The 12435-nt window shown below is 42.2% G+C and overlaps 1 protein-coding gene across 12 annotated transcripts in view; it reads left to right on the top strand.

Moving 5' to 3' along the window:
• The window catches only part of cadps2 (Ca++-dependent secretion activator 2), a 111125-nt gene that overhangs the window by 71486 nt on the left and 27204 nt on the right, over positions 1–12435 (top strand). For 7 of the 12 annotated variants that reach the window (XM_070907532.1, XM_070907530.1, XM_070907531.1 and 4 more), the window contains 2 exons: positions 996–1152; positions 6467–6608. In XM_070907532.1, coding sequence (XP_070763633.1) covers positions 996–1152; positions 6467–6608 — 299 coding nt within the window. Of the gene's footprint in view, positions 1–995; positions 1153–6466; positions 6609–8379; positions 8500–12435 lie in introns of all 12 variants that reach the window. The other 5 variants (XM_070907526.1, XM_070907522.1, XM_070907525.1 and 2 more) reach the window with 1 other exon arrangement.

Here is a 12435-nt window from a genome sequence, read left to right on the forward strand (position 1 = left end):
CTTTTGGTGGCAAAACCTCTACTACGAAAACAGCGACTGAAAAGTCGGGATGGATACAAGAACAGTCACCGAGGATCCCTTAGAGTTCAGCAAAATGAATGATTAAGAAATAGGAAGAGTAGCACAGGTGTGAGTGACCGAGCAAGAAGGAGACCAGTGAGGGAGGTCACCAACAGATAAGACAACTCTCATCAGTTTGTGTTCACACTATGTTTAGTGTTGAAAAGGTTTCCCATTCCCAGTTTCTCTGCTGCTAGGCAACTGACAACAAAAATGGACGCTCTTGTTTTCTTTCCAAAAAGAGTGAATGATTTAGTGTTTTCACTTTTAAACTCCACAATGATGAGCAGTAACATAATAGAAGACAAAGTTGACTAAAAGATGGCGGCGAGCAATAAACCCAAATGTCAGCCTTCAAACTGGACCCCCAGAGACCTGCGAGGGACTTAAGAAGTCCTCCAAATCAAACGACACAAGACCTTGTTTTTCCACGGCCTTCAGGACAACACATACTGTATGACGCCTCTTTCAGCAGGACAACATCAACTGTCTGTGCTTCTCAAAACTGTTACCAATCACTGTTTAAGGTTTGGTGAGGTTTAGGCACTAAAACATCATCAAGATCATGGCTTCGGTTAACATTACTACTTTGTTGAGGTTAGGGGACCTTTGTCGTCACGGTTACAGTAATAACCACTTGGTTAAGGTTGGGGTACGACCGTGGTCATGGCTAAAAGAAACAGATGTTGACTGAAATGGGAAGACTTTGTCGCTCTGTAGTAACGTCACCGTACGTCTTCTTTTGCTCCCGACAGACAAGAGCAGTCATGACAGGATGTTTGCGTGTACACAGGCATGTTCTTTATAAAAACACAATTTTGCACAGATGCCGTTAAGCCCATGTCTGTGCACCAAAACTGAGACAACTTCCTGTTCATTTCTTTTGACTTTTTCCTCTGGTATCGTTTTGCCACATCTCTCTGTGTCTCTCTCAGGCTTTCTCGTGGTGGCCGGAGCTGATGGCTGAACACGCCGAGACGTTTCTGTCTCTGTACAGAGCCGACATGGACGCCGCGCTGCAGGTCCAGCCTGTCGACTCCTGGGACAGCTTCCCGCTATTCCAGCTCCTCAACAACTTCCTGCGAACTGACCGTGAGTCTCACCTTTTCTTTCGAGAGGAACACATTCTGTCAGACTCGGCTGTTCTTTGAGCTGAATGCTACTGCGTGTTAAAGGAATAAACGTCAACCTTTGTCTTAATTTTCATAATCGTGGCTATTCTGAATGTGGTTCAGTCTAACTTTTCACTCGCCACCTCCATTGTAGAGATTCAGGAAACACGTCTCTAGCTAAACAAGGTACTGTATATCACAGAAAACAGCACAAGAGTCTTGAAGCTTTCCAAATAAACTTGACTCACAAAATGAAAACTGAATAAAGTACTTAACGTTGTATGCTGAAGTGCCTCTACTCACTAGGCGGAAAGAAGATTGTACTTTGAAATAAAAGGGCTATTTCAGAAATCTGCAACATTTTATAAGTAAAGTTTTTTACTAAGTTGAACCGCTCGTGAGCTCCTCAGAGTCTTGCTGGTCTACAGAGACCCAGGACATAGCGCCACAGAAGAGAAATAAATCTCTCGTTCATGTACGTTCACACGGTACACCACAAGCTTTACCAGCTACGTGCCCGTCATGAGCTAGGCTACATTAGCTTGGACGCAGGTTCAGAGCCACAGTTCTGGCAAAGGGGACCGAGGGTGTTGTTGTACAGATTTTAAAACTGACATGTCTTGGTATAATCATGCCTGCTCATGCAAACATATCTGAATGAACTCCTGCTTGTTTAACGTACTGGGTGGAACTTTAGCGCCCCAAATTCAACATAGAAGGTTTGCCGTGATTTGAGCTGTTGACAAAGTGAGAGTCAAACATAGTTCAGTGTATAATTTCCTGCTGCCTGTAATCACAGCTTTACTCTGCCAGTTTCTGTGGGCTCTGAACCAACAAGTGTGTGCAGCAGATCAGATCATCCTCCACACACACACACACACACACACACACACACACACACACACACACACACACACACACACACACACACACACATAGAGCTGCTTCAGATTTTCTCCAAATTAAATTCTGTCATTTTTTTTTCTCTCTGGTGGGAAATCTCCACACAGGAAGTGAAAGATCCAAACTGAAATCCAAAAAATCTCTTTCTAGTTTCCCACTGCTCTCAACACCCCTCATTACCTTCACTACCCCCACAGGCACACACTCCAACCGAGAAAAGGCCATTTAGTTTATTCACCCCGTAGTGTTTCTGGGTAATGAAGTTAAAATTTACATATTTGACAGGAAACATTTTGTAGCTTAAAATGATGCACGTGGAGAAATTGGACTGTTGCAACAACAAATTAGTTCTAAGATTCACCTACAGAAATAAAACACACTAGAAATAAGAATTACCTCTGTGAACCGCCGGCCACCTCGCCGCTAACGTTCGACTTCTCACTGATACCTTTTTAATTTCTTTTCATACTCTCCTCTCTACTTACAGCCTGACCTTCATTTTCATGAATCTAAAACTGCAGCATTTTGTGAGAAATTGCCTCATACGGCACATGGTCTCACCAATAAGAGCGCTAATTAACACCGATGACGCCAGAGGAACGAGGCTTGTTAAGAGACGAGGTTAACGGCACCTCGCACGCTCCGACGGCGAGGTAATTAGCTTAAAGCAGCGGAGAAGACTGTCGGGCCCGATCAGCTGGCCGCAGTTTAGCTTAAACTCCGTGTCAGCTGACCTGTCTACCTGTCAGCAGGTAGCTGCAGAGGACAACGCGTTAGAACAACATCAGGCCCGGGTTTTGTTTTGTTTTTTAGGAAACTAAACTCGTGATAATTGGAAGATAATTTGTCGGAAACTGTGACATTTGAAATAAAGTTTTTTTTCTAAAGTTTGACGGACTTTTATTGTAATAATGCAGTCTGGGTCTGACTTTTGTCGACCCCATTTATACTAATGAGGGTAGGCAAAATAACAAAGACATCTCTCTGTATAACACAATACAGTTCAACAGCACCACAAAGTGCAGCCAGTTGAATCAGCGCCTCTCTGAAACTATTATAACCGTCCTCTTAAGCTGCAGTAGTTTTAGCAAGGTGTTCCTAATAAACTGGCTACCGAGTGTATTTTTAAGGTCCTGAAGAAACACTGTTTCCTTAAAAAGTGTTTACTTTTTTACATGTATAGATATACTTAGACACAGATGCATTGACAGATGCATTTCAGTAAAAGAGATGAATCTATGGAACGATGCAGAGGTCTGAGGATGATTGTACAATTTAATAGCGTCAAAAACAAAACAAATGTCAAATAATGGTGTGATGTCCCATCTTGCTCATCAGCACGTATGTCACATGATGCATCAGTTTTAGTTCATCTTTTCTGTGAAGACACTGTACGTCAGCATGTATGTATGTCATGTTAAATGCTTGTATACATGTGTGTATGTAAGTAACTTTCATAGATAGTATAGCCCCATGACATTTACAGGGAGCTGAGAAGTTCACTGGTTGAAAAGAAAACAGTTGAAGAGTTCTGATTTGTTTTGGTCGTCTGAAGTAAGGAGGCTTTTTTTTGGCAAGGTTTATAGAAAAAGAATGCCGACTAAAACAGGGTGCTCTGTATCCTTAATGATAGCACATTTTTGTTTGTCTTTTGAAATGTTCTCTTTTGTGGATCTGCGCATCACAATTTGTTACGTGATCTTTCCTGTCGTTGTCTGGTGTCCATACAGCAGGGCAGCATTTGAGGCCGGACACTTAAATCAATCAACTAACCTTTATTTATATATTCAAACACCACAGGTGATTAAAAGTGCTTTACAGTGCAAAGAGAAAGGTGAGGTCGATGAATAGTTAGAATAAAATAAAAGATCAATCAGTCAATCGTCACTGACGCGCATGTATTGATAAAAGCTGAAAATGAAGAACTATCAAAGCAGGAGATTAACTTTGAGATGAGATTTCATTGCTCCCATCTTCCACGTGATCCTTCAGAATTCATCTATTTTGTGAATTTACGAATAGTAAAACATTTTGTGGAACACCTCCATTCAATAAAAAACAACAAGATTTCGTGTGGAAAAAAAGAAAAACCTAAAATGATTATGATGGAAATCATCAACATTGCACTGCTGTATTTCAGGTTATTGTTGTATTTTCTTCCCTGATAAGCTGCATCTTACTGTTAAGATTTCATTTGACTGCTAGAGAAAAATCTGGGCTCATTGTTTCCTCTATCCAAGCCCTCCTTCGGCTCCTTCGGCTTTGTCTCAGAGCCAGCAGAGATTTGGCGAGATGTGAGGCGTTATTTAACATGGCTGATGCCAAAGTACCTCGAATACAGTAACAGACAGGCAGGCAGATAGACAGACAGCCCAAGGGCACTATTGGGAACAAAAAACTCAGTGTTTCATTATGTGAAGAACCCACAAATCTCTTTTTTTGTGTGGCTCATATCTTTTATATTTTTTCTAATTACCATCCTCTGTTAATGCCGTAATTATTCCAAGTGTCACAACATTAGTCAACTTAAATTGGAGCATAATGAGGCAATAGACAGAGCCGAAAACACAGAACAAGTGAAATCATAGTTTTGACTGTTTGCACAAAGGAGGCCTTTGCTCTTTGATAATTATGTCTAAAGTGAGAGGAAAGAGATTCGTCTGAGTTCAATCCCAATCAGATACTTGGGTGACAGGGTGAAGTTAAAAAGATTTGGAGGATAATGAAGTTAATTTACAAGTTGCCTTCTCTGAACCTCACAGTAACAAAATATGAACAGTCCTTGACTTTTCTAATTGTTCGCAGCATTTTTCTAATATTTAAACTGTTCAGAAAAATCAACAAAACCTCCGCTGGTCGGCTGATCTCAGGTGACATGACTCGATTTGTCATCGACTCTTTGAGGATTTTCTTCAACAAGTGTATTATCTCTCAGTTGTTCTGTAGATTATTTAAATGCTCACTTGATTGTCAGCATGTGAAGGCGAGCGGTTGCGAGGGAGGCTGGTTTTACTCTCTGGAGGGCAAAAAGGCTAGTGTTAATCATGACGGAGCAGAGCGAGAGGAATTAAAACTAATGAAGTCCTGAGAGACCAGCCTGCTCGCTTCTCCACCCAATACTCTCTGTCTTTGTCTCTCCTCGCTGTTGACTGAGGATTTATCTGTCTGTTTGACAGTCTTTCTCAAACCTACAAGGAGGGGGGGTTGTACACAATATCATGAACACCTGTGCAGTCACGTTCGATCCTAGAAAAGCAGCCCTACACAATATGAATTTCACCTACGTAAGGCTTGTAATGTTCTTGTTTGGTTGAGACTTTCAGAATTTTTCAGCTTAAAATGAGTTTGAAGAATGAAGTCTGTGTTCACCCTCCAAAGAGAGAGTGGTCAGTTAAAGGAATACGCCATCAGTTCACACATGATGGAAATTGTCAGTAAAAGGTGTTGGATGGGGTTGAGGTCAGGGCTCTGCGCAGGCCAGTCAAGTTCTTCCACACCAAACTGGGAAAACCTTTTCTTGATGGACCTGATGTGAGCACGGAGACATTGTCCTGTTGAAACAGGAAATACACTTCTCCCAACTGCTGACAAAAAAAGGATGATTCAAATGGATTGATTCATTTTCTAGCCAAGAGTTAGTTGAGAAGATTGATGCCACTCTTACGTTTGTATGGTAAATACGAAGCTACAGCAGCCAGTTAGCTTAGCTTAGCACAAAGAGAACGGGGGAAACGACTAGCCTGGTTATGTCCAAATGTAAGTAAATCTGCCTACGAGCATCTCTAAAGTCGATAGCTGATAGAGACTTCCGAGCGCCTTTAAGAACTCCTCAAAAGTAGTTGGGAAGAATCCGGTGACCTGTTTGACATTTAATCACTCAGCTCTGATCTGGAGGGACTTAAAACATACACATATCCTTTAGTGTCTTCCTCAGGGACACTTAAACTGGACACTAAGCTACGAGTGAACAGACTTGTTGGTTTCAAGACAGCCTGTAACCACAAGGTCTGGAACGGTTTCTGCATGAAATTCCACAAATCCTTCATCCATCGTCCTTCAAATAACTTCTTTCATTCAAGGTCTAAAAATGTCTTAAAGCAATAGTTCACCACCATTTAGGGGAATACTCTTTGCTTTGCTTTCTGGGTGGAGAGTTAGATTAATAGTTAGATGAGATATGAGATAAGGCTACAGCCAGTAGTCGTCGTAATCCGTGCTGCATTACGTTACTTTCAGAATGTGTTTGCCGTCACAGATTAGTTGAATATAAACGTCATTTGGGAACAGGGTTGTGTAAAGTAGTCTTGTTTTGTCAGTTTTAGTTTGTTAGTTGTGGAAATGGTCTGAGAAGGTATCACATTTGCTCACCTGGTCTTCTTTCGGCCCCACAGCTCACCTGTGCAACGGGATTTTCCACAAACACTTGCAGGACCTGTTCGTCCCCCTGGTGGTGCGCTACATCGACCTGATGGAGTCATCCATCGCCCAGTCCATCCACCGCGGCTTCGAGCAGGAGACCTGGCAGTCCGTCAAGTAAGAGTCCGCCCACCTGTTTCTGTCAGGACTGATTAGCGTTAGCTAGCTCTTTATTTGTGTCCAGAAGTCCAGAAGTTTCTCTTTCTTCTCAGCATTGATTTAGTGATGTGCGGGTCAAAACACGTCTAGACGTTTAATCATTTTAAAGTATTAAAAGATTTTTTAGATGTCTGTGTTGCATATAACCGATGTTTCAACATGATTTCATTAACTATATCTCAACACGTAGTTACAAAATGCTTCACGTTGAAATGCAGTAATTTCAAACTTTCAATAATAGTCTTCCTCTCAGTTTGAGCTGCCTCGAACAAATCTGTGTTCTCCTCTGTTCTTATCTTTGTGCTGACAATGTTTTTATTGTCATTTCACACAACATTATAGACGTGAAGATAATGAAAGGGCTGTTTTGAGATGATTTTAATTTATCTGGCACCTTCTGCTCCAATTTAAAATATGTGTTTTCCAGCCGTTTAAGCGGTCACTTCGGACTGAACACAAAGGGAATTTTTAGAAGCAGTGCAGTGATGTATAAAGTGAATGCAAAGAAGGGAGTGGACACAAAGTGAGGCGCAGATGAGTTAAAAATGTTTCGACTTGAGCCAAACATTTTCACTCATGCTCCCTCGACGTAGGAGGACAATAGAAGGAACTTGAATAACTGAAGTTCCTGTCAGAGGCTGAGCTGTCAACACACAGCGCACATGCAGTTGGTGTGTATGTGGCTTGCTAGCTCCAGCTAATGTCTCTACTGTTTGACTGTTTGGGGTGAATAAACCTCACCTTTGACTCACCAGACATGTCATACATGTAGTCAGGTACAGTAGCTGCGATGTGTCGATCTGACTGTATCATCAACTCGTGATGATGCGTCAAGACACTGCCGGTTTGTGTGTGTGATCAAACTACTCCGGTGTAAGTGTTGGTTGATTTAAGTTCAGACCCAGTTTGTCGGTGTGTTTACCGTTACATGTACCAAGTTTTTCTTTACAAGGCGAGGCAAGTTTGGGTGTAAAGCACCCTTTCAGCAACAAGACGATGCAAAGTGCTTTACATATGACAAAAAGGCATTACAACAAGAAACACAGCGCACTATAAAAAGACTTTTTAAAAGATAATAAAATAGAAGATGAAAATGAGCTCAAATAGACAGATTATACTCCACCTTGAATTGCTTCTGTTAATATGTGTCTAAATGTACAAAGATATATTTTTCAACACAATATGTCTGAAATAGTCTTCATGATATAACTCTCCTCTTGCCTTCAACGTGAACATGGTCAGTTTGCCGTCTCTCATTGTATTTTTACCTTCTGTTTACCGTCAGCAGCGATGATTTGTTGAGATGTGATGAATGTAACGTAACAATAAAAGACGAGGGAACTGAACAAACCCAACGCCGCACAGGACAGCAGAGGAACAAAAGGAGGCAGAGCTGAATGTACAACACACAGCAAGGACACACTGCAGTCAGGAACAATGCACTGAGAGCTGCACTGTTTAATAAAAAAAAAGCACCTGAACTGAAAGGAAATAGAATGAATAGAAGTAAGCAGTGACTTTTCTGTCTTTTATTGGTGTTTGCTATTAATCAATTAGTGCAGGCAGAACAAGTGGCTTCTATTATATATAGCTATCCTTCTGTGTGTGCTGCGGTGAAGATCGCCCACTGTTACTGTCACTATTTCTTCTCTTTCTCTTTGTCTTTTATTCTTTTAACATTTTCCTTTTCCGCCATCAAACGACCTCGCCGCTGACTCTGACCCAGCAGGTCGTTAACTAACAATCTTGCGAGCGTTCCTCTTCCCAAAGTCCCCAGCCTCCCTCTCACGCTGCCACAGATGCCCAGCTTCTCTGCGCCCGCCTGGATGGGACCGCTGTGTGAGAACACGTATGTATAAGAGAGGGGCGGGGGTGGGGGTTAACGAGACTAAAGGTCTTCACGTGGTCCGAGAATTTGTAACCGAGAACCATCTCACCTGATTCAAAGATGGTACCATCTATTAAATATACCCAGACCTGAACCCAAACAGACCCAAAGACAACAGGACCTGTGTTTGCTGCTGTTCTGCGTCCAGAACTCTTGGTCTGTTACGTCCTCCAACCTTAAAAAGCCACCTGATCTGCTCCAAATTACAACATTTCTCTCAGCGAACGGTGACACATACATTAAGCACAACGCAACACTATGTTCATTAAACACGAGAAACTTAAACTGCTGGATGGATGAAGAATAAAGAGACAGCCTTTCTGTTGTACGGTGGCCATTTTAGGACGTCTCCGACTCGGCTTGTCAAGCTCAGCTCTACGCTGACTAGCCTCGCCCAACTTTAATCGGTCTCAGTCTCATCAAGTCCTGCGGGGTCCAATCAGCATTTTGTAGTCAGACCCGGACTCAGAATTTAAGTGTACAAGACAGTGGTCGGGTCTTTGGGTTTTCGGGGGGCCAGGCATGGGTAAAGACCTCCAGCCAGACCTGTCCTCTGTCTGTCCTGAATGCTCAGCAGCTCTGTTTCTGTCCGTCTGTCTGGATGTTTGTCACATCAGAGTTCACATCACTAAATTAATTATGATTTCAAGAGACTTCTCCAGTCAGAACTCCACTGATTCTTTTTGCTTTTTTACTCCCCCGCATGAAGACCTGCTCAAGTTTTAATGTTCTATTGCAAAAGTGCTTTATTGAAATCCACAAAAACTGTCATGCCGTTCAGTCCTGGTGTCTGACGGTGAACTGAAGAGCATGCGTCTCATCTGAATGAGCCAGGCTGGGCATGAGAGGGAGGTCTGTGGTTTCCAATTGTTTCCTTGACACTGTGGCTCCGGCAGGGCGAAGCCTGCATGCCATCGTTCCTCGGAGACTCACTGGTGAAGATTTTGTGATACGTCGTGTTTCACGAGTCCTTGTGCTGTGCAGTGTGCATGTCACGATGTGAAGAATGTCCGTGTAATAATAACACAACACCTCAATTTTCTATTTCAGCTTGCAAGGAATAAATCTACCTGACATCTTGTAAGTTGAGAGATGCTGTGTGGAAGCTTTAATACCAATAAAACCCTCCTGCTTCTTTTCCCCTCCAAAATGTCCCGCTGTATCAAAAATTGACAAAATATACAAAACAAAATAAAGAAAATCAACATGTCCTTCAGTTTTCACTGTTTTACATCATTTCATACTATCTGACCCTCCATGTCTTAAGTTTTAAGTATTGATTTTATTGACTTTTTTAAAAGAAAGTCAACGTCCATGTAGACACTTATTGTCTGGCTGATTATGATGGCAAATACGATCCATACATTCAAGCAGCTTAAGAACTGATCGTAGTGTAATTCTAAGGAAATACGTTTATTTAAAGTGTAGAATCACAAGAGGCTCAGTACACTTTAAAAGCATGTAGTACACATTACAAATAAATAGACTGTAAAAAAAAAAAAAGAATAAATAAAAGATCTCTATAATCCAAAAGATATTTAATGTCTCCAGACCTCATGTCAACAAATAAATGGATCTTCACAGCAACCTTTGTGTTGGTATATATCGAACTTTGGGGGTTAATCATTGTCAACAGTGGCTCACGCACAAAACACAAGGACCATGTCATCCTTAGCTTCCCTTGTATCACACGACCGAGACTCCAGTACCCACATCCCTCTGTTTATCAGGACTGATATAAATAATCAAGAGTGAAAAAGAACAACCAAAAGGCAACAGAAACCAGTCATTTACAAAGTAGCAGCCCCAAGAGGAGCTAGGACTGATAAAGGACCCTCATTAGTTGCCTCAACGCGCAAGTCGTTTTCTAAACAGCTAAACAGCTCAGTGCACACCACCGTGTTGCAGTGACCACAAGCAAATGACTGTGATTTGTGATTACCATGCTGACTAATTTGGGTTTGATGTAGGTGCCAGTCTGTGAGAAGGTACAGTAGCCTTAAGAACATGGAATAAAACAGAAAAACAAAAATCCATGACAAAAATATATTTTTTTATGTGTCTGGTATTGTTAATAATACATTTAACAAGCAATATGATTTTAATATAAGACTTAAAGTGTGTGCCGGCTCAGTTGAGGGTCGAGGGATGTGGGAATGTTTGAAAAACACCCATGCATTTAAGAGTTGTCTCGTCGTAGTCGGTCACAATAGCCCTCCAAGTTTCTTTCTGTTTTCTCTGTACTGGGGGGGTATGTGTCAAAGTTCACCAAAGTTGAACCCGACTTGGAACATGTTTGTGCTGATTTCCGCCCCACCCACAAACGAGTTCAGTGATTGCAGCGATTCTCTGAAAGGAGTTGATTTTGCCATTTTAAATGCTGGTGTGACCGGTCAATATGCGTAGAAGGAAATATACAGTGCAAGCAATTAATGCTAAACACAAGACGTGGTATGCAGTTTAAGTCAGTCATCAAGCAAACATTTCATTCTCTGGTTCTCAAATGTGAGGATTTGCTGCTTTTCTCAGTTTTATGTCCTTGTAAATGTTGGTTTTTGGACTGTCGGACATTTATCGCTGTTTTCGGACATTTGACAGACTAAATGATTCATTGTTAAAACTCTAAATAAACTCGATGAATCAATATTGAAAATAATCGTTCAGGTCAGTGAGACATCGGAGGTTTGACGTGAATTCACCTGCTCAGTCCGGCTTTAGAAACATTTCTTTGTTTTCATGTGTCTGTCAGTCTGTTTTAGAGCAAGCGAGTCTGCAGCAGAACAGGCAGCCATGTTGGGGGCCACCAACGCTCGACCAGGAGGCTGGTCGAGGGTGTGTTTCTTAAAAAGGCTCCTCATGGCGACTCCCCCAGCCTTTCCCACAACACAGAGCACACTGTTCCTGTACCTCACTTCACTTGGCCCTCCTCGATCCAATGAAAAAAAAAAAAAAGAGAGAAAAAAAAAAGCTGGCACTTCATTAGCGAGCACAGACGGGCGAGTGGGATCGCCCCGTTCCCCGGGGAGCCGGGCGGAGCGCGCTCAGAGAAGAGCACTGCTAATTAGACATGAGGGGGATAGCCACCAAGCGTTTAATTGCACCGCGGACTCAGCCCAAAGCGTTTATTCCTGTGCGCCACTTGTTAAGGTAACAGTCTTTTAAAGGCGAAGTGAGAAAAGTGAGGGAGTGAGTGGCGCTTGCTTTAACCCCCCAGTCACCCTCCTACCCCCTCCTCCATCCTCCCGTGGCTGTCATTCTAGCCGGGCGCTGTACACTTGGATGTCGGTGGCGGCGAGCGTTGCCATGTGTTGCTGTGTAACCTGTGCGCAGGGGAGAAGGCGGGGAGATGTCCATCTGTCTCTGTTTCAGCCTGGTGCTGTGTTTACTGACTGAGACCACACAGCTCTGCACCAAAACTACCAAAACCTGTTGAAGAACCACACAAAAACCTGAATGCACTGTTCCTGTAGGAGTCTTTCATTTTGATACTGAGCAGTCTTGATGTTTTCTTGTCACCACCGGTTGTACAAAACACCAGTGAATACAGGATCATACCAGTGAATCTACACGTGTGTTCCCAATACAAATCAGGAATATTCTGCCTTTTCAAAACAGCCCTGTAGTTGTTAGATTAATTTTCTTCCTTTCCTCTTTGGAAGTCACTTTGCCGCAGAGTAATGATCCCTCGCAGGCCTCAGCTTGTGCGTTAAACGACAGTTTGATGTCCTGGATTTGATATTCAGCTGCTGAAGATGTTGTGTTCATGACCCATGTTGTCACAAAATCAAATCTAGAAAGCAAACATTAAAAACTTGGAATGAAATTAGGAAAATGATAAACTTGACTTAATATGACTTAATTTTATGGGCCTGAATTTCCAAGTAACAATGTACATAG

The sequence above is a fragment of the Enoplosus armatus genome, chromosome 6, assembly GCF_043641665.1.
Source record: "Enoplosus armatus isolate fEnoArm2 chromosome 6, fEnoArm2.hap1, whole genome shotgun sequence".
NCBI classification, from domain to species: domain Eukaryota; kingdom Metazoa; phylum Chordata; class Actinopteri; order Centrarchiformes; family Enoplosidae; genus Enoplosus; species Enoplosus armatus.